At 47.5% G+C, this 22,832-nt stretch overlaps 1 protein-coding gene across 5 annotated transcripts in view; it reads right to left on the reverse strand.

The window, feature by feature from the left end:
* The window catches only part of Epn2 (epsin 2), a 61,513-nt gene that overhangs the window by 15,449 nt on the left and 23,232 nt on the right, over positions 1–22,832 (reverse strand). For 2 of the 5 annotated variants that reach the window (XM_036194833.1, XM_036194834.1), the window contains 6 exons: positions 15,883–16,640; positions 13,875–14,045; positions 4,907–5,019; positions 4,286–4,321; positions 3,273–3,383; positions 2,205–2,379 (listed from right to left, as the gene is read on the reverse strand). In XM_036194833.1, coding sequence (XP_036050726.1) covers positions 2,205–2,379; positions 3,273–3,383; positions 4,286–4,321; positions 4,907–5,019; positions 13,875–14,045; positions 15,883–16,477 — 1,201 coding nt within the window. In that variant the 5' untranslated portion in view covers positions 16,478–16,640. The remainder of the gene's footprint in view (positions 1–2,204; positions 2,380–3,272; positions 3,384–4,285; positions 4,322–4,906; positions 5,020–13,874; positions 14,046–15,882; positions 16,641–22,832) is intronic. The other 3 variants (XM_036194836.1, XM_036194835.1, XM_036194837.1) reach the window with 3 other exon arrangements.

Genomic DNA, 22,832 nt, shown 5'->3' on the forward strand with positions numbered 1-22,832 from the left:
TACCCATAAACAAAACTCAGAAATACAACTCATTAAATACTTACTATTGCTTTAAATGCCAAATGGAGAGTGTCAAATGTGTGAGAGTGAGCAAGTACACAGAAGAAAAGCCACAGGGCTCAGCCTATCCATGAGCAGCACCTATGTTCAGAATAGTTTTAATCCTCACCAATATTTAAACAACAGAAAAATTGGATTCATAATGGCCAGAAACTAAACACAATGCAAATGTACATCAGGAGGGGAATGTGTGCCCACATCCACAGGGGACATTTTTGGCCAGGAAAGACCTAAACTGTTGCCACACTGTAGACAAACTTCTAACAAATGAAGGCTCCAGTGATGTGACTTTGTTCACATGATCTGTCCACAGCAAAGTCTTTAGGAACAAAAGGCAGAACAGGTCGGAGGCTAGGAGCTGAGTGCAGGTTCTTTCTGAGTAATGGAAATGTTCTATCTCATAGCAACAGTTATGTAGCTCTATAAATGTGTGGGTTTTTATTATTTTGTTTTGGTTTTTTAAATACTCCAGCTTAAAACTGTCAGAATGGTAAATTTCATCTCTGTTTAAAGAGTAGGCACTGAACACATCCCAACAGAGTATATGGTACCTGTCCTCAGCAGGCCATGTCCTACTTCATGCTTCCGGGCACAGCTCCTGGAAATGACCCTGATCCCACCCACCAGGAATTCTTTAGCTGGACTTCAAGAATGGTCATTTGACAAAGTGACTGTGTTTCAGACTTGGGGGAAATATCAGAGTCATTCCCTGAAGGGCTACTATCCTTACCACAGTACTTCTGTATCTGCCGTACAGCCTACACTGTTCCTCAAGAGTACAACCACCACAGGTTTCCTGGTCTCCAGGAAATGAGAACTTAGGTAACACCACCTGGCCCCAGTTAAGTGGGCAGGCTCCACATGGTCACCGTGGCCAGCAGTATGCCAATGGGCATCTGAGGCTGACATATCTTGTGGACCAAATACAAGCATTTGCATGGTGTACATCAGTCCCTGAATAATCTGACACCCACTCTTGTCCTCTCGCCTTCCTACCTGCTGCCCACATCACAATGCACAGCAGGTCCCTGTGTCTGGATTCACTCTCCCTGCAGGAATTCCATGCCTTCTGACACTCTCTTCTATAGGACGCTGTGCTTCTCGGTGGCACCCACTTCTAAGATGCTCACCTCACTGCTCTGACCTCAAGAGGCCCTCACTAAAGCCTGGCTCACAAAGCACTACTACCAGCTATCCCCACCCTGCCAAGGACAGAAACCATTTCTTATCTGTGTGTCCCAGGGTCTTCATGGGGCGGAATAAAGCCTGGCACTTGGTCTATACTAACAAACGTCCTGAGAACTGAGCTGAGTGCAAAAGAAGGTCCAGTTCAGGGACACAAGAACTGCAAGAGAAGAGGCAAGATGCCACAGAACACACACACCACAGGCATGTCCAACAGGACTCAGAGCACCAGGCCGGAAGCACAAATACCAAAGGCCAAGCACCCACCAGCAATTAAGAAACTTCATGCTCCAGGAATGTCACCCATAGTGAACCAATTTTGCCATGTTTGTGTTTCAAATCTGACTAAAAACTCTCTTATGTTTGTTTACAAATAAGCAAAACGTAGAAATGTAACTCATTAAACGGACTTACTACTGCTTTACATAACCACAACAGCAGTCAATGTGTCCTCTCTTCATTAGTAGTGGTGGTAAGCACGTCTCATTTCCAGCTCACTTGAGGTTTCTCTCTCTGTGTATTATGACTACCTGAGCTTGAGCTGGGTGCAATGCTAAGAACTGAAATGTGCCTTAAAGCAGGGACAAGTCATTTCTGGTGCACAAATGAAACAGTAAGGAAGTCAGCTTTCCTTCTCCCAAAGTAGAAAACCAGTCAAAACAAAAACCAGGCACTGCTGTTCAGTCCCCAGGAGGATGAGCCCCTCCTTCCTGCTCGGTGTCAGAATTGAGGATCAGACCAGCCTGAACTCCCACAAGGAACCCAGCCAGCTGAGAGAGAGAGAGAGAGACAGAGAGACAGAGAGACAGAGAGAGAGACAGAGAGAAACACAGAGAGACAGAGAGACAGAGAGACAGAGACACATAGAGACAGAGACAGACAGAGACAGACAGACAGACAGAGACAGAGGGTTCAAAAACATCAAAAAGGCAAGCCTAGGAAAGCAACAAGCTATTTACCAAATGACGGCCAGGGGTCAGAAATGTTCACAGGAGCCGCGGTTCCACCCCAGGGGTTGGTCTGGTTAGCAGAGGCCCCTGGACCCCAGGGTTCAGTTTTCTGGGTTACAGGGCACGAGCTGGGAAGGGCATCCATTAAATCCAACAAAGTAGTCTGCTGTGAGTGGGAGCCTGGCTGTTAAAAAACAAAACAAAACAAAAAGAATGGTTTCACTTGGTTACAGTCATTGCAAATATCCACATACTAAGCACAAATATTAGTTCTTACCACAGCACAGGCTTTCTGGGCGGAAGTTCTGAAGGACTTGGAAACTGAGCTGCTGCAACCCCAAGACTCCACTAGTGTTCCTGCTTCCCAGGGAAGCCAGGGAGCCAATACACCAAGGTACTTATTATTTGCCAAATGTCTACAAGTTGTTAAGAGTTTTCAGGGCTCCCAAACTCTCTCAGGACAATGCTGGGATGGCCCAGACTGGGATCGCCCATAATCACCCTCTTCACCTGCCTTGGTTTCCTAACGACCAGCACTCAGTACCCACCCAGAGAGAGGGAAGCTTCTCTCTCTCTCTCTCTCTCTCTGTATGTCTCTCCCCCCCCCACACTTCCTGTTCCCACAATATCTGTCATCAGGATGGGGGAGGGGGCATTATAGCTAGTGAAGCCACTAGAATTCTGGCCTGGGGGCAATCTCTCTGACTGGATGATAGTAAGTTTGTCAAAAGAGAGGTGACATTCTGGTCATCTCTGTATCACAGCCTAGCAAAGTAGGGGAGATGGAGGATAGGGTGGGAGAGATGGAGACAAATGGCTTTTCTGGGCCAAGGAATATCCCCAAATGCCACTGTGAGACAGACATGGCTGCTGCCATCCTCCTTTTACAGGTGGCATCAAGTGTCTTCTCTTGGTTGCTGTGTGTTCTTTATTGTATTCTCACTGGTGTTCTGTTCACTGCGGTATGGGTTCAGTGTCAAGGTTGGCATCCTACCAGCCTACCCCACCCTCCAACCACGTGCCCCACCCTCAACCCTGTGTATATCCCGGGAACCTGGAACAACTTCAAACATTTACCTTGCAGCAGGCCTTCACCTCTGTCTTTTTTGGGACTCTAACTGTGTCTCTCCGGCTTTCCTCCAGAGCCATCTGCAGTCTGAGATCATCACCCCGCCTGAGGCGTTCCTCCTGGAGTGGGACAAAGGAGCTTGAGCCTGGGGGTGACAGCAGCACAAGCAGGCACGAGGCCACACTGGCCCACAACAGGAAAGGCCCTGCTTCACGTGGCATTTCAAGGGAGACTAGAGTTCAGCTGGAAACAATAGCTTTCCATTCCCAGAGGTTCCTCCTTCAGAGGCTGTCTGAGGTCATACCAGCAACACTCAGGCACCACCAAAATGGGGAAACAAAACACTTCATCTAAAATAGGTTTTTGGGCCTGGAGAGATGGCTCAGTAATTAAGAAAGCACTTGATCTTACAGAGGACCCAATATCAATATGCAGCACCCACACCATGGCTCACAACCATCTGTGACTTCAGTTCCAGGGGCTCCAACAGGCACGCATGTGGTATACATGCAGGCAAACATTCATCCACATAAAGCAAAAGCAGTGTCTCCTTACAAAACACAAATCTGACAACCAGGAAAGGAATTAGAAAAGATGAAAATCACACATCATTCCAATCCCCCAATCCCCACAGTGGACACTCCCTGAACAACTGACCAGTTGTATGATTTCTAGGAGAAACAATTCATCCTATTTATTTAAGGCAAAGTCACTTGCAAAAGACAGGCCTGCCCTAACATCTATGTGATTAAAACACACTCTTGGGTTTTAGCTAAAAAGGCTAAAGCCATCCACCCATCCCAGAAACTTGCAGTGAGACCTCCTGGGCACCTTGATCCCCTGAAGCCATGAGCTTCCACATGGGCAGATTTAATTAATGGTTGCAGGTTCTCTACAGGGGGCAGAGGCCATGATCAAAGCTGCCCATTGTTGCTGTTACAGACATACCAACTATGGCGGCCAAACCTCTCTGTGTTCACATTTAACACCCAACATTCTTCTCTCCATACGAGGGGTGTACCTTGCTGCCTCTGGCTGTCTGCTCGCTTTCTGATGACTGAAAGCAAAGGGACACTGTCTAAAGGTGTTTGAATTGCCCCTTTCGCTCCTCCATTTTAAAGTAATGCATGCTTATTAAAAACAAGTTATAGAGGGAAACAAAACCACACACAGGCTCAATATTAGAGCACTTCCTTACAAAGGGTCTGGGTTCCATCTGACACCACACACTTTAAAAAAAAAAATAAAAATCTATGCTGTTTCTACCATGCCCGCATGCACTTTTCCCTGGAGCCTCCCTTCTCCCACACATCTGCCACAGGGTATACTGCCTTGGCAAGGACCAGGCCCACCCCATCTACCCCCTCCCCCAACCCAGGCCTGTCCCGCCCATTGCCCTGGATGGTAAGACTGCACTGGAACTTCCAGGAGGCACTCAGGGTTAGCTGACACTGACCTTCATGAAAACCTGTCCTAGATACAGCTCTGCTATTCTAGGGGATGAGAACACACTGTGGCCACAAGAGCAAACTCATCAAGTAAGTGCCTTAAAGACAGGGCTGTGTGTGTCACCCTCTCGGGGTCCACCCCCTCCCCCAGGAATAGCGGGGTGAAGGCCCCATGGCGCAGACCCAGCACTGACCTGTTCCGCCACCTCTCTGCTCATGGCCAGGGCCAGCTGCAGCTGCAGCTCCTCTTCTCCACTTGTCTGGGGCCGGGCCTGCTCCAGCTCGGAGGACACTCGTGGGGACGTAGCTGTGGGGTAGGGGGAGTCACCACATGCAAAGATAGGTCTGTCCCTCTCACTCCTAGCACAAGACACTTTCCATTCTCATCGCCAACCTACGTAGCCCAGGAAGAGGAGAGGATCAAGCTACAGGTATTTCGGAATTAAAATCAAGTGCCAGTCAAACACGGCTCATGCCTGCAGAAGACACATGAAACCTTGGCTGGAGGTCATGCCTCAGGAGGATCAAATCTCAGTCTTCACAGCACATCACACAGGGACCTACGACAAGAGTTCTGGAAGAGCCTTCAATCATGAAAGAAACCAGGGACCAACGCTCCAGTCAAAACACCAGCATCTGGAAAGCATGCTGAGGAAAATGCAGCCCACACAGTCTGGTGTAGACCCTGAGTGCTTGTGCAACACTGTACACAGGTGTGTTCTGCTCAAGAACCTAGCTGACAAGAGAGGCTCCTGTAAAGACTATTTCTATTGAAGGGGTGAAAAGCGGAGTCCTAGCTGAGATAACAAACCCCAAACCAGGACGTCTACATTCATACTAACCCAGGGATCAGATCAGGAGTTGAAAAGCAACAGAACTAGATGCACGTGAGTATGAGAGCGTGTGAGCCCGAACTCGTACCCTCCTCGGCACACTCTCAGCTTCAATGAAATTTGCAGATGGAGGCCTACCTGCTGAGGGAGCCACTGCATCTGATGGTTCCTGGCTCAGGTCTCCTCTGGGTCTCTGTGTAGCTCAGCACACCCTTCTCCCTCTGCTTGCCAGCTGCACAGCTCAGCCTTCTGCACTAGGAGCCACAGAGTAACCTGCCCTCACCCCTAGGCCAATAAACATTTATTCAGTGAATGGCTGCACTCATGGATGGATGAGTGGGTGGGTAGACAGAAAGATGGACAATTTCATAACTTGGGCTAATTGTTTTAAATGTTCTAATTTGTATTAATAACTTCCTTCTTTCATGCATTCTAGCAAAGGTAACTACCAAGACTGTTAACCACAGTACTGCTTCCGCATCTTCAGTCTAAACTTGGTTCCTAAGAGATGCCTCCTTGGCAGAAGTAAGAGATCAGGAATAACTCCTGACAAAGATGGTTTCTGGATGGTCAGCCAGGTCCAGGCTACAGCAGACAGGAAGACTTAATTTGAAATCACTCACTGTGGTGGTGGTGCTGGGTGTAAGCCACCAACTGGCTTATATCTCCTGTCCAGAGCAGGCAAAACAAAAGCTGCAGTGACCAAGTCCTTCCTAAATAAAACCAGACCTAATCCCACTCTAAAAGCAATACCCCAATTATACTTTTCACAGGACCTCCTTAGAAATACAGTGTATGGTAATGAAACTACCTCAAATCCATTTTAATGATTAGATTTAACAATATACTTTGTTTGTTTTGGTTTTTTGAGACATGGTTTCTCTGTGTAGTTTTGGTGCCTGTCCTGTATCTTGCTCTGTAGACCAGGCTGGCCTCGAATTCACAGATCCGCCTGGCTCTGCCTCCTGAGTGTCGGGATTGAAGGCGTGTGCCACCACCGCCTGGCTAACAATATACTTTTTTAAAATATACCTTTAGGTTGATTTGTTTCCAAACTCACTGATACCAATCAGAACACTCAGGTCTCTACTTTCTCATGCTCAAGAAGAAAAGAAGACATCAAATCATCCCAGCTCAGACTGGGGGGACAAAGGCAGTGAGACAGACAGCTCTGCAGGGCAGACCTGGGGGATTCCTGCCCACTTGGTGAGGCTTCTTTGGACAAACCGCCAGAAAGGGAGCCTACTGATGAAGAGTGGGGAAATGGCTCACAAAACCCCTGCTGAGATCAGAGACAGCACTGACATCCTGTTTACAACCAAATGGGAGTCCAGAAGGAATAAACACGAAGGCCACATTGGCATGGAGTGCTCAGACAGTAAGTCTTATCGTGCAGGGAAGGCTGCTCATTGGCCATCAAGGCACAGGAGATCCAAGGGTCAAATGGCTGGGACTCCAGGCAGACTTGCTGCACGCAACAAAGAGGCCTCTTGGGTTTTCAGGGCCCCTGGACACACCTGTGAGGCCAGACTGGCTTCAAATGCAGACGGAACAGTAAGAACGATGCAAAGCCAGCAACCACTATGGATATGCCCTACCACATCTGTGTGGAGCTCCAGGACCAAGGGTATTAAAGGATTCTGGGGTTTCATAAACGGATGCACGGCTCTCAGTTCCACAGTGGCAGAATTCACAGCCACCATCCGCACAATCAGCTGAGTATGCACAGCAGGCCTTGGCTTACTTAGAGAAACGATTCTAGCAGATACTCTGGCCTCGTGATGGCATCTCAACCCCACAAAGAGACTTTGTGCCCAGGCGCATGACAGGGAACACAGATGTTCCTGTGAGCCAAGCCTGAATGGATCCTTCTGACCAACTAACCTGGCCCTACTCTGAGCATGTGAAGGCTCACAACTTACAGAGACTCAAGGAAGAGCAAACATTTTCCTCAAAGTCTGTCCCTGGGGATTAGGACATGGGTCAAGAGTGCTTGCTGAGCAAACACAAGGATCTGAGTTCAAATCCTCAGTACTCACATAACAAGATGGGTGTAGCTGTGCCCTCGGGTAAACCCAACACTGGAAGTGGGGAGGGGAAGGAGATGGGCTCACTGGGACTTGCTAGCTGCCAGCATAGTTCCAGATTCAATGCGGCACCTGCCTCGAGAGAATAAAGTATAGAGTGATAGATAGCAGGACACTCAAAGATTCTTTTCTGACCCCTAAAAGTCGGGTCTCACAGGAATTCCACATGGAATTCTTCCTAACTTGGGCAGACCAGAGTGTCCCAACTTGAGCTCCAGATGAAGCCAGGTGTGGTGACATACCTGTACTCAGAGCCCTGGAAAGGTAGAAGCAAGAAGATCAGGAATCCAAGGCCCTCAATGGCTACATCTTAAGTTAGATGCCAGTCTGCGTTATTGGAAACCTGTCTCAATAAAAACAAAAGTGAGCAGACGAAGCTCTGCATAGTGTCGCACACCTGTAATCTCAGCACTGGGGGTGGGGTGGTAGGGAAGGGCAAGGTTATAGGCAGGAAGAGCAGCTCAAGGACAGCCTTGACTGCTTGTTGAGTTACAGGTCAGTATCGCCTGTCCTGTTTCAAAACAACAACGAAAACAGAATAGATGAGCAAACACTCTAACCAAATCATGTGCTCATGAACAGTTTGTCCATAATTCCCTATTATCTGTATAATACACAATGCTGTGATGGAATTCAGGTCTGTTCAGATGGTCAGTCTGGCTGCCCTTGGTGGATGTGGATCCTGACCTTCAATTCTGTTCAAAGACCTGTTTGCTGTCAGTCATGATAAAGTTCCACAACCTCAAGACTCCCAAAATGTCCTCAGGTACAGCCCCCCCCCTCCCAGACTGGGACCCTGTCAGGTACAGCCCCCCCACTCCCAGACTGGGACCCTGTCACTGAAAAACTGCTGACTTAGCTGGGGGGGGGACAGTGACCAAGATAGGAATGTTTCTGTTTTGTTTTGAGACAAGCTTCTATATAGTCTTGGCTGTCCTGGAACTCACTATGTAGACCAAGATGGCCCAGAACTCAGTCAGAGAGATCCACCTGTGCCTGCTTCTGCCTCCCAAGTGCTGGGATTAAAGGTGTGTGCTGCCACACCAGCTTAAAATAGGGATCCTTAGGCAGTCTTATGTCTACAGCTTTTACATCTGTGGATGCCAACCTTAGACTGAAAATAATCTGAAGGGAAAGATGTGCAGGTGTGCTCCCTGGTAGATACAGTGAAGCCATGGTTTCCTAGCATTCTCATGCCCAGAGGTATTGCAAACAATGCTGGGCTGTCTTATAGCAGTATGACTGTCAGCTGACACACAACTACTGCAAGTTGCGTGTGGTTCTGGATCCAATCCTAAGGATAACCAGGCACCACTACGATGTGTGCAGCTGTTAAGATGCTTACAGGCTTGTGCAGGATGCCGAGAGATGCTCCTATTACGACATCATAAGATGGAAGATGCCAAGAAGATGCATATATAGAATGATTTGAAGAGACTGAAATGTTCAGGAAGAACATACTAACAAAGCCAATAGCTGCCAGCAGCAGGGTTGCAGACACCCTGTCTTCACTCTTTCTCACTATCAGAAAAAGACAAACACCACTCCTACAATGGGAACTGAGCAGTCTGACTTACCTGGCTCATGCCACACCCTAGTTACTACAGGAGAGTAAGAGTTACTACAGCCCATGGGAAGGAGCTGGCCTGAACAATAAAGGAAGGGACTGACCACCTGCCGCCTCTAACTCTCCAAAGGCCCTTACCACAGGCCAACACATGCAGCTGAGTGAAGCCTGACATGAAATTTAACCCAGAGTTGCACTTTGCAGCCTGGCAGCACCCTCACACACTACTCCGACGGGGTTTCTGACGTGAGGTGTGATCAGGTATGGCCCAGGCTTTGGGACATTTGGGGCCATTTGAAGTACCTGGCATAAAGGAAGCCCTCAAGTTTGAACCCTAGCACCACAAAAACCAAGCACGGGTGGCACATAACTATAACTCTAGCATTTGAGAAACAGAGGCAGAGGATCAGAAGTTCAAGGTTATCCTTGGCTACATACTGAGTTTGAGGCCAGTCTGAGCTACATGAGACCCTGTTTATAAAGGGGTGAGGGATGGGGGTAAAGACACAGTGCAACAGTTAAAAACTCAGGCAGATCTTCCAGAGGACCCACGTGATTCCCAGCACTCTCGTGATGACTCACAGCCAACTGTAACTCCAGTTCTAGGGGATCTGATGCCTCTTCTGACCTATGCTGGCACCAGGCATGAATGTGGTACACATACATGTACTCAAGTATACACATACATATATAAAATATTTAAAGCACACATGTTAAAAAAAAAGGGGGGGTGGCATGCTCATTCAGACAGCTTTAAATTCACCCAATGTATCATGCCCCCACTTCCCAAAAAAGTAGGACATGGAGTCGGAAGGAAGAGGGTACTTAGGAGAAGGGAATAAGAGAGGATATGAGGGAACTTTGATTGGAGGGGGTTATTACAAAATAATATATGGATAGTGAGTGGACAGCTCAGGTTAGCTAACACTTGGGAGCTTAGCCCATGCACCTGTTACTGCTTTCTACTGGATAAACTCAGGTTCTAGGGACCATAAGCCCTGCCCTGCCTGAGACTCAGAGGCAGAAGCTGCTGAAACCCTCCTATGCACACCCAGAGACCAACACGCCTGCATCAATGACAAAGGAGAACACCACGGATTTCTACTTAAGGCCCACAGGAAGTACATGAGGGTACTGGGATTTAAGATACATGGTGGTCTACCCTGTTTATGAATAATCCCTGGAGAATGAAGATAAAATGTTTTGCAAGTTTTGTGATGAACTTAGAAATGTAGATTAAGTATTTATAACTTATTACTGAAATAAAAAGGAAAGAAAAACAGAAGTATGTTAAAATCAAAGTTTCTGCAGAGCCAGTTTAAAGCCTGTGCACAGAGAGGACAGAGGGCAAAAGCAACAAGAATCCGTTTCCTAACTCACCATTGTGAGTCCAGGTTCTGTTTTCTGAGATAGGGTCTCATGTCGTGTAGTTCATGCTGGTGTCAGTGTCTAGGATGTTCGAAGCCAAATTTGGATCCATCTCTAGCAACTGTGTATGGCTCACCCTTATTTTCCTTTTGTCCCCATCTTCCAGTATCTAGCTAATCCTGTGGCATTCTATGTGTTTTGTAAGCCAACTCAAATCCTCTGTGAAGCGAGCCCAGCAAAGACATGAAATGGTCATAATCTCCCATAATCACCTGGTAAGCCTGCCAGAGTATAGGAGATCAGTCTCTGCACAGATTACTGAAGCTCAAGAATCCCTGACATTTCCTTGGGACTTCCCTAGGAGGTCACAATTTGAGTGCTAAAGGTCTCATAGACAGGAGGGGCTATCCCATCATTCTGAGACAGGTGAGTGACAGCACCCAGCCAGGACAAGGCTCACCATCAACACTTTGGTTCCTGGACTACAAAGAACTCTGAGTAGACTACAAAGAACTCTGAGGCACTGGAGCACACCGGCAGCAGCGGCCCCTCCTCGGCTTTCCTCCCTTCCTTTTAAAGAACAGGAACTCTGGCAGTTAAACTTTCCCCAAGACACCAAGCACCAAGGAACTGCTTCCTGGCTTCTATCAGGATAGAGCAGCAGCAGCTCTGCTTCTAGAGGCTGATTCAGGAGCTCAGCCAAGTAACCCATGACACCAGTGGATGGCCAGGACAGGCAAGAGAAGACAGGAGGGAGGAGTGCTGGCAGCTACTGAGCTGACACAGTCAGATCAGACTACAGCCATCTTCTTCCCCAGGCCTTGGCCTTGAATCCAAGAGTCTCCCATGCTCCTCTGCTACCTTTGGTGCAGACTCTCACCCCTCCCCAACAACTTGCTCAATCTCTTCACAGCTGTAGCTTGGCAAGACCCACGATACATGGTGGGTAGTTCCTCATGTAGGCCAACAGTTGGTGAGGTGGGCCGCTCACATCTGTACTCCAATCCAAGATGGCTGTCATCTCTGATCTGGAACAAATCTCTGAGCCTGAGAGACTCCTCTGGACTACACAGCTTCTCAAGCACCAACTGCATACATACCTGGGCAGGTGAAGGTGGCTAGCAGAGACAGGCAGAGGCCCAGCCTTGGTTGGGGAACAGCCTTCATATGAATGAGCACCAGGGGATGCTCCTAGTGCACAGCTGAAAGCACTATCTGGGCTAGAACAACTAACTGCCTCTCCACCCAGAACTCCACGTACACTTGCACTACACTTTGACAGGCAGTTCCTAGACTGCTTACCTATAACCCTATTCCCTGCTTCCTGGACACTGAGTTCTGAGGCCTCAAAGCTCCCCTCATTTCCTCTCTACCTCAGTGTGATTCAGGCCTCCAGTAAGTCTTCTCGGTTCATCTCTAGAACAAAACCAAGGACTGGTTGCTTCCCACCTACTCAAGCTACCAGTCCCAGCATCTCCCACCTAGCGAGACGCAAATGCTCCCGACAGGCTCTGCCTACCTCCAACCAGAGGAATTCTCCCAACCCTTCTCAAGTGCCTCAGGTTAGGAGCCCGACCACTGATCCCTTCCTCACTGTGTAAAAGCTAAAAGCCTATTTTCATACAGATGCCAGTCCACTGAGCCAAGTATGTGACCTACCACAAGGTCAGCACAGTGACAGTATTTACAATTTCCTATCAGGAGTTAGGAAGACCCTTGTCCTACAGTCCCTGCAGGCCAACTCCTTTTGCTACCTCCAAACTCCTCCAGGACCTCTCCAGGATGTCAAAAGCTCGGGATGAGACTGCAAGGATCAGTACTTGTGGGACTTTAAAACCCAGGACCAGAGTTTATAAGAATGAAAGGTGAGTAGAAATGAAGAGGCCGAGGGCAAGGAAACCAAACAGAAGTTGGCACCGGACACAAGTCATGAATGGCATCAAGAACAGGATTTGAGAGATTTCCAAGGTCTTATCTACGGATTTGATGGCAGTGAGGAGAAAAGTGGAATCAAAGAAAATCTGGCTCCTGAAAGAAAACTAGCCTCAAATACCATCATGCCACCATAGATTAGGACAATAGTGCAAGATCTCCCCTGCTCTTGCAAGGTCTGGGGACCTAAGTGTAACCTCTCACAAAAAAACTCACCTGAGTCACAACCTAGGACAGAGGAAAAGGAGAGGAAACTCCCTGGAGCCCTAGGAGAACCTGCCAGAACAGACCCTAAGTAAGTGGTGGCGAAAAAATGAGTACGTAGCTTCTACGTCACTGGGAAACCCCTCCAGACAAGTTCTGACCTTGACATCGGTCACTGTGTGAAGCCGATCCTCCTTACCTCTTCAACTGTCAGAAGAAGCCACCACCCCACACAAACTCTTAGATGACAGGACACAATGGAAAATATCCCAGAACTAAATACAGTGATCACACAAATACCCAAGTCAAACAAGCTGCAATATTAATGAGCAGGAACTGTCTCCAGGGCTGAATAGAGGCTAGCCACCTTATCAGGGAAACTCCACAAAGGCTTGCTGTTGGTGCCCCTTGGGCAAGAGTAGAAGAGAGAGCTTTCTTCTCAAGTGGGGAACCCATTTATGACCAAAGGGAGATTAGACTGAGAGCATTTTCTTGTGAGCAACAGTGGAAATCTGTTTCCAGTTTAACCTGCAACAGTGTAGCTCTGACCAGGATGCATTGTTAATTAGGCAAAAGAGAAGCCCCATTTTTAGTTACCCATTGAATTCAGTCTCTTCAAACACAGTGACCTAGAATTGACAGTACAGCTAACTCTCTGTTTATTGTGGCAATGGGGATTTCAGCAATGATAACGGTCCATTGGAAAGCAAAAATAACCCCACTGGATGCTCCAACAAGGTGTCTACTCCTACGCTGGGAATGATGGCTTCCAGTGGCCATCACTGAGGGTCTGCTACTAGCCCAGCTTTCAGAAACTAAAAGCACACATTTCCATCTCATAAAGCCAAGCACTTGGGTTCACTACCACTGGTGGCCTGGCAGGCAGCAGAGCACACTCTAGTCTGTAGAACAAGGGATATGGGGAAGATGGGGTCATTGCCCATGCCTACCCATTGAGCAGATCCCCCTTATGCAGGTGGGATATGATTGGGAGCAGGGAGCACAGGGCAGCAAGCTCCAGCAAAGAGAGGCAGAAAGGAGTCCAGGCCCTGGAAGCTAGACAGGACACCCAGCAGGAGACAGGGAGAGAGTTGGCTGTACTGGCATGACAAGCCCCACCCTCAGCAAGCTGCATGGCATTTCTAGGAAGAAAAGCAAACCGCTGTCCCACCTCGGGCTGCGCGGTCACAAGTGAGGCAGGGCTGGGCCCACTCGCCATTTGGCCGGGAGGCTAGGCCCAGGTGCGGCAGGCAGGGGTGGCGCTGGCTCAGTGGCTGCAGCTCCTCACTCTGACCCAGCATGGCCCCTGTGCGGTGCTGGGGGCACAGCGAGGCCTCTGGCGCTGTTGGGCGGGGACACACACACACACATACACAAAAAAGAGACACACCATTAGAGGATGTGCAGCAGCATGAGGGGACATAGGCCAAGGCCACCCAGGATCCTGCCTTAACCTTGCAGTCAGTCCCCTGTGCTGGGAAGTCATGAAGACTTGTTGCTACATTCTATCCTTGGATTGCAGCTCAGAATCAAAGTCAAGGAAACAGGAGCATTCAGAGATAGAGAGCATCATAACCTTGGATGCCAGGCAGGGTCTATAGCTAAAGAGCTCAGGCATGGCTGAGCAACGAGGCTCCCACACTCCCATCTTGCCCCTGCACCTTGTTCTACCCTGTCTACCAACTATGGTGGTTCTAGTTCCTTTGTATCCTCCATAAGAGGGTCCTCGAAGAAAATAAAACAATTCTCCTCTAATAGGCTGATCTTTTAAAATTTTATTTATTTATTTACTTTGGGGAGGAACTTAATCCTTAATCCAGGGAGCTTTCAGGTTATCTTTGGGTATAAGTGATCTCACAAAAGTCATCATCATTACTTAAGAAAAGCAACTCAAACTCAAAAAAGAAAATCACAAGAAAATGCTAATCTGCTCCAACCCTAATAACTTAGAATTACCAAAGGTAGGAAGCCTCACTTTGCTAAGCAAATCTCTCAGAAAACACATTTCTCAAAATTCTAACAGTGGTCCAAAGTCAAACTGAAACATACTACACAAAAGCAGGAAATGCTGGCAAGGAGCAAAACTGTTAAGAATGAAAAGTGTTCCCATGGCAGTCAGGCAGAGAGCACACACCTGCCACCCAGCGCTCTGGAGGTTACACAAGAAGACAGCAAGTTTGTAGCCAGCCTGGCTACATAGGGAGACCCACTCTCAGAAAACAAAAACCAAAAAGGTTACTGTTATGCTGACATTATGTACTAATTCCAAAAGTTATTGCTTTGGAAACCTTTCTGCTGCCAGAAGATAAAACTTATGCATCCAAGGGCTACCATACCAGAGCCACCTTTCTCTCTTAAGTCCAGGGTCCTCGGTGGCTGCCCAGCCCTGAGAACAGAGGATGAACACTGTGCCTTGAATCACTTCCTGGCAGAGCCCAGGAGGCCAGCTGGATCAGAAACCAGCTTCTACAAGGCCCAAACACTACTTCCTCTCCCTGAAACCTCTTCTGAATGTAGGGCAAAGACCCAAAGTGATCCATCACATACAATGAGAACACAGATCAGTCCAGTGTAGTGCAGACCCAGCCATGCAACCAATTCAAATGCCAGAGACTCTTCCACATGAGGCGGGGTCCGGTCCTGCTGATGTTAACCTAGGGAGGGTTCTTCTGTAGGTGGAACAGAGGCATCCAACCCTGACACTCTGAATAACGGACTATGATGGTAAGCACTGAGCCATTCTAGAGACCTGCAACTCAGTCAGTAGAAGCACAGAGTACAAGATTCAGAAGCAGATGATCAAGGCACACTTGTTTCCTCCTGGCTACCAGGTATTTGGCTCCCTCCAGGTTTGGACAGCAGGACAATTGCTTTGCTGACAGACAATCTTGAACAACAACACCAACAACAACAAAAAAATCTGGTAAGACTGGCCTTAGAGCTCACTTTCTCCCAAGAACTGGAGAAGTATGGGCACAACCCTGCCTAAGACCCACAGAGCAGCCTAGGGACCAAATACCCCTTTGTGACTACTCAATCCAGATCAAAGAAGCTGTCACCTGGGTTGTCAGAAGCTGAGAACTGAGGACAGAATGCAACCTTGTGACAGCCACTATTTCCTGAGCCCCAGAACCTGCTACTCAGTACTTGAGCAAAGGTTGGATATTTCGGTTACTCACAGCCATGGTAGGAGGCTGGTGAGCCCCCAGCCTTGCCATACTCCTGCTCCGAGTAGCTGGTAGAAAGGTTTGGCTGGCTGGAGCCACGGCCAAAGGTAATCTGGTTGCTGCCCACGCCAGTGGCCACCTGAGCCATACGCTCTTTGGTTTTGAGAGCCTGGACCCTCTCCGCCTTCAGCCGCTCCTCGTCCTTGAGGAGGGCAACCAGTTGCTTTGATCTCTCTCGTACGTTGATACCCTGGTCTTTGCCATCCCGGTCAATGTACTGGAAGTCCTTCAGAGTCTGAATGGCAAAGATGTTCTCACGGCACTGATGGGCCACCCGCTCAGAGCCCGTCTTGATAAGGTAGTCCAGCAATGTCAGTGCCTTGTACACGTGCCGCCAGTTCTTGCCGTGGTCATTAAGCCGTTTCCAAACCATGCTCATGATCTCCGAGAAGGCCACTACGTTGTAGGTCAGGTCAGCAATCTCAGTCATCAGAGAGCTGGATGGACCCCAAGGGTCATTGGATGTGGCTTCCCGAACTTTGATTTCAGCCTCCGAGTAATTGTTCACAATGTTTTTCATCTGCCGTCTGATAGATGAAGTTGTCATTTTTATCCTTTGTTAGAAATGTAAAGCCCTTCAAGAGAAACTGTCCTGTCCATAAGCCTGCACTCTAGTAAGTTTCAGTGTGGTGATGCAGACGGAACAGGAAAACACTCAACAGTCATTTCCTCCTCCAAAGCCTCAGGTCCCAGAAGCTGGAAGCCATGCCCTAGAAAGAAAAAGAAAACACACTGCTTTGGTAGGAGCGCCAGTGAGGAGGGAGAGCCCAACACGAGCTGTGTTAGAGAACACATCCCAGTTCCTGGATGCAGTGTGTCCATCCTGCTTTCAAAAGTAGGGTCAGACCAGAAATGCCACATGCTAAAGAATAAACTTTAAGCCGGGCAGTGGTGGCACACACCTTTAATCCCAGCACTCGGGAGGCAGAGGCAGATGGATCTCTGTGAGTTCAAGGCCAGCCTGGTCTACAGAGATAGTCCAGAGCCAAATGGAGAAAAATCAGGGTATTGAGAAAGATGTCCTGATAAATTTGTTTTAAATTTTAAATATTTACCTTTGGTGTTGGGTACTGAGATGCAGTCCTGAGAGTTTTACATGTGGGGGCAAGAAAGTTTCATTTCAAGAATACCTTAAACCTAAAGTGCCTGTCTATGCCTTTAAAATTGGCTCACAAACCCTTAAGTGCCTGAAAAATTCTCCTTAAGGGCCATTTCTCTGTGACCCACCCTGAATGCAAATTAGCCAAGCCTTGGCTGCTTTTCCAGCGCAAAGCTAACAATCTACACTACTACTATCTCCCACTGCCTCGCCTACCCCAGCTTTCAGGAGCCTCTAGCAAGTGAGCAGGGTCAAACCTAACCTCTCATCTCACAGAAGAGAAGCAGAGACCCAGAGCTATAGTCACAGGCTCCAAGTGCACCCGTCTCCTTTCTTCCTCAAGATGAGAAAGAGCTAGAGCATGGGGTTCTGGTCCTAGAGTATGGTGACCACCATTTATCCCAGTCACAGTGAATACCCAGCATCTAGCACTGAACCCAACATGGAATAAAAACTTGAATGACTGATGTATTCCTGTCCTCAAAGCTACAATTCAGCAAGAGATTATCTTCCTCATTTGTAAGATAAAGTATTGGGGATTATTATTTGAAGGTGTGTTACTGTTGTTATGTTGCATTTGTTTAACTCTGAAGCTGTGTTACTGTGCCTGTCTAGAACACCTGATGGTCTAATAGAGAACTGAACGGTCAGCTGGGCAGTGGTGGCACACACCTTTAATCCCAGCACTCGGGAGGCAGAGCCAGGTAGATCTCTGAGTGTTTGAGGCCAGCCTGGTCTACAGAGCGAGATCCAGGAAAGGAGCAAAGCTACATAGAAAAACCCTGTCTCAAAAACAAACAAACAAACAAACAAAGAACTGAACGGCCAATAGTAAGGCAAGAGAAAGGATAGGTGGAGCTGGCAGGCAGAGAGAATATATAAAAGAGAAATCTGGGAAGAAAAAAGAGGTAGCCAGAGAAGGAAGAGGACGACTCCAGGGGCCACCTACCCAGCTAGATTCAGAGTAAGAGTAAGATTTACAGAAGTAAGAGAAGAGGAAAAGCCCAGAGGCAAAAGGTAGACAGGATAAGTTAAGTTAAGGAAAGCTGACAAAAGAAACAAGCCAAGCTAAAGTCAGGCATGTGTAATTAAGAATAAGCCTCCATGTGTGATTTATTTGGGAGCTGGGTGGTGGGCCCCCCAAAAGAGCAAAAACAACCAACAACATCTGGTGCCCAACATGGGGCTAGAATAAAAGAAAACAAACAACAACAATAAAGAAACCAAAACCGGGAAGATTCCCAGGACAACTGAAAGCTGGTGAGAAAGCCAGGGCTCTAGCCAGACCTGTTATAGTTGCTCAGTCCCTGAAAGTGAAGATGGTTCTTCCCATTACAGATATAAAGTGTGAACTATGGAGTCTTACAGTTGTCTGGAACTGACTGGCTATTAAAACAGGCTGAGACCCTCCTTCCTACACATCCTCATGCAGCCCAGAACTGGCATCTGCAGTGGACCTTCCTCTCCCTGGATTGCTGTGGTGTTTCTGAGCACCAGAGAAGCACCAGACATCCCTAGCTTCCTTCTCCAAGACTTACTCAAACAGACAATGGGCGCATCAAAAATAAGCAAATAAAAAGGAGACAGAGAATACATTAGTCACTCATAACGCTTCAGGTGCCTTCTCTGCTCACTCAAATATGCTGAGGAGTCTGTCTTTGCCTGAGGCCACAGCACTGGCTGCATCTGATGGCCAGCATGTTCTGCCTCTCTATCCATCTGGTCAGCTCTCATGAATCCCCAAAACCTGTCGGAAGACAGGTAAAATCTCTGTGACTGTAAAATCAGAGTGACTGTACGTCTGATTTAATTAGAGTTTTCACTCACAATGTGACATTCACTGCAAGAGAGGGGACAGGACTCACAAAAGGAAAAAAAGAGTCCTCTGATTTTCAGTGAGCATTTCACAGCTTAACCAGATGTGTCAAAGTCAGTAGTCCTATTCAGATTCACCTAATGCTCTGAGCTCTGGAATGTGTCACTTGATTGGGGACCCAGCAAATATGCCTGGTCTATACTTAGAGGGCCCAGGTTTAATTCCCAGGACCCGCATGAACCCAGGGAACTTGAAGGCATCTTTTAGTCTCTGCAAGCACCAGGCATAGATATGGATATAAATATAGGTATAGATATATAGATATAGATGTAGGCAAAACACTAATACACATAAAATAAAAACTAATCTTTTTGTTTGTTTTTGTTTTTGTTTTTCGAGACAGAGTTTCTCTGCGTAGATTTGAGCCTTTCCTGGAACTCACTTGGTAGCCCAGGCTGGCTTCGAACTCACAGAGATCTGCCTGGCTCTGCCTCCCAGTGCTGGGATTAAAGGCGTGTGCCACCACCGCCCATTGGCATACACTTTTAATCCCAGCACTTGGGAGGCAAAGGCAGGAGGATTTCTGAGCTAAAGATCAGCCTGGTCTACAGAGTGAGTTCCAGGGCAGCCAGACCTGCATCATGAGCCCCTGTCTCAAAATAAACAAACAAACAAATGATAAATCTTTAAAGAGAATAAAAGTTTCTAAAGCATGTGAAATAACCACTATTACAACCAAAACAACAAGATAAAATTCCAACCAACAGCAAAGCTGAACTCACCAGCTGGTCTGGAGAGCCATATGAACTTCAGGCCTGAGGCTACAGTTTAGTGGCACAGGTTACTTAACCCATCCTGGATTCTATCTCCCATTCAATAAAAGAAAGAAAGAAATTGGGGGGGGGGGGGCAGACACAGACATGGCAGAATTACAGCTACTAAGGAAGCTAAGGAGGGAGATTTGAGTGTCTGGGACCAGCCTGGGCTATACCGTAAGTTAAAAACTACTGGGGAGGGAAACCAGAAAAGGAGGAAACATTTTCAGGCTGTGAGAGTTTTAAAGGATACAGAACTATCTGTTGGAGTAATGGAAGGGTAAATATACCCTTTTTCTACACAGGTAATCTTGTAAAGCCCAAATTGGCCTCAAGCTCACAATTCTCCTGCCTCAGCCTCCCAAATTATGTATGCCACCACACTTGGCTGATGAATACTTATTTTCCAGCCTGGTACTGAAATATGCAAGCTTTACATGTAAAGTAATCAACCCCGCCTATCTTCGAAAAAGTCTATCAGTCTTCTTTGGGAAGTGAACAGACAGAAGGAAGACAGGGACAGAGGTAGGGCCAGACAGAGCACTGGAAACCAGAACAGACTACCTGGAGATCTCTGAATAGTACTTCAAACTAGTAGAAAATCAAGAATGTTACTAAACTTCTGGAAGCCATGACAAGGCCAGAACCAGAGGCTATTAAAAACAGAAGCAAGACACAGTAGAAAACAAGGAGGCATTGTTGGTTTTTTATTTTTTAAATACTCGGTCATCATCTAGGAAATTCACAAAAAGCACTTTTTTGTTTTGTTGAACTGTGTCAAACCAAAGGAAAGCAAATTTTAGAGTCTGAAACAAATGCCATTATTCTTTAAGGAAAGGAGGGCCCAAGTCAAGACATCACATCATGTGAAGCCCTGGGTCTGCCATGCCCTGACTGTTGAGCTGCATCGGAAGTACTTTGTACACTACGGTAAGACATGTTGTTGTGGTAAGGCATGTTGCTGTGGCAAGGCATGTTGCTGTAAGCAACAGTTGAGAACACACAAAGTGGAAGCTGGCAGCAGCAAAGAGGTAGTAGGGTCTAGAGCTCCCTGAGCGTCAGTGGGGTTGTAAACAGAAGCCTAGCTTAGAACCACACCAGACTCTCAGCCTACAATGCCAGGCTGATACCAGGAGGACTCAGTGCTCCCCAAGAATGCTCCCCAACAAAAGTGGGGGCTACATACTCTTTCCCAAATGACATGATGGATACAAAGTAACCACTACATCACAACATCTGGGGAGGTGGAGTCTGATACACCTGAAAACTAATCAGAATTCAAGTGACAGTGGGGACGAAAAAGAGACAACAGGAAAACCTGGATAAAAACTCCAAGGCTAGGTTGATATACCTGGAAGCAAAAGTAACCCCATAAAAATGTGATTTGTACAGCTGGGAAAGGAAACGCCTTCCAACCTAGAACTGCACAGCTCTGAGCAGCCCACCAGGGACCTGTCAAAAGCAGGGCTGGTGAGATGGCTCAGCGGTTAAGAGTGCTAGCTGCCCTTCCAGAGGACTGGGGTTCAGGTTCTATACCCATACGGCAGCCCAAAGCCACCCTGAAACTCCAATTCCAGGAGCGTAGACAACCCTTTCTGGCCTCTGTGGATACCATACATGTTGCACATTCATGCATGCTGACAAAACACCCATACACATTACATAAACAAATAACAGTGAAGAGACCCTCAATCACCAGTTGACATCAAAGCAACTTTGTGGGTTACTATCAAGGACCAATATCTACTTTGAAGGACACAGCAACACCTGTCTGTCAACACGCCCTCCCCAAACCAAACAGATACAGGTCATTCCACAGATACACTGGCAATCCAGGCCCAATCAATTAATTTCTACATTGAGCATCCTTGCCTCAGATGAAAATTCAAAGAGGGACCTAGCAGCCTCCTGTGACTTTACATATACTTACTTCATCTTTCTAAGAGCAGCTGTGAAGTGGGAATGCCTACATTCCCACCAGTATCATGCCAATGTGGTCCACATATCTTATTTACCAGAAGTTCCTGGAAACCTATTCAAAATCCAAAAGCAGAAGCTGGGGAGTAGAAGAAGACACACTGAAGAGAAGACAGTGCCAATGGCCACATGAGGTGCAAGGATGGGACAGAGGTGTAACTTGGTGATCCTTAATTAACTGGCTATCTCCTGTATAGGGGAGTCCATAAGAGGAAAGACCTATGTCTTCTTCAGAGACAAGTACCATGGTGTCCCTACAAGGAGGGTGCTGAGACCACACAGTTCATGTGACGGAGCCAAGCAGGCCCTCCAGAGGACAACAGCCCAGTCAGAACAATATGGACAGTGCCACATTCTTTTCAACAGTGATCATTTTAGTCTGAAGAGAAAGGGCTATTGTGGCTCTGCCTCAGCCAGGCTAGCTTTAACTTAAAGCCTCATAAACTGCTGCTCACACAGAGAGGACAAGTGAAAAGGGAACGTTCTTTATTCCTCTCACAACACAAAAACCAGTGGGATTCAGCCACAGAGATATGTCTGCTTCCCTAACAGAACCTAGCCACCTTCATTCTAGTCATCTCTGATTGGCTGAAAAGGTCAAGAAAGTGGGCTTCAGAAAACCTTTACACTCATAACCTTAAAGGATCCAGAGGGAAGACAAACATGTCTGGGCTGGTCAGTGGTGGGGCAGATGAAGTCATACTTTTACATTTTCCTTCACAGAATCAGAGGGTGTCAGTCCATCTACACTAGCATGGGGACTGAGAGCTGACCGGGCAGGCAGAACCAAGCCCCATGTGGCTCAGCACTGTCCCTGAGGCAGGCAGAAGGTCCTCCTCTCACAAAGAGAGCCAGACAGCATCCCTAAGGGTCTGACAAATGCTCAACAAGCTCAGGAGAGCTGACAGGCGCCACACAGCCTCCTGTGACTCCCGTGTCCATAACGCTTCTAAAAGCAGAAGTCCAAGACAAACACCTACATGAGGCATTTTTTCCCTCTTCATTAACAGGCTCCAACTGTTCACCCTTTAGGAAGAACAGTCAGTGGCCAGAGCTTACACACTGTAGTGAGACACAATCATGAACTGGGTCCAGAGACCTGGCTGGAGCTGTTGCTGTTGATCCAGAGAATGAGAATATGATGAGCTATGCCTCCCACTAGAGTAGAGAATAAAACACCCTGACCCCTGCACAA

This window comes from Onychomys torridus, chromosome 8 (assembly GCF_903995425.1).
Source record: "Onychomys torridus chromosome 8, mOncTor1.1, whole genome shotgun sequence".
Lineage (NCBI taxonomy): Eukaryota > Metazoa > Chordata > Mammalia > Rodentia > Cricetidae > Onychomys > Onychomys torridus.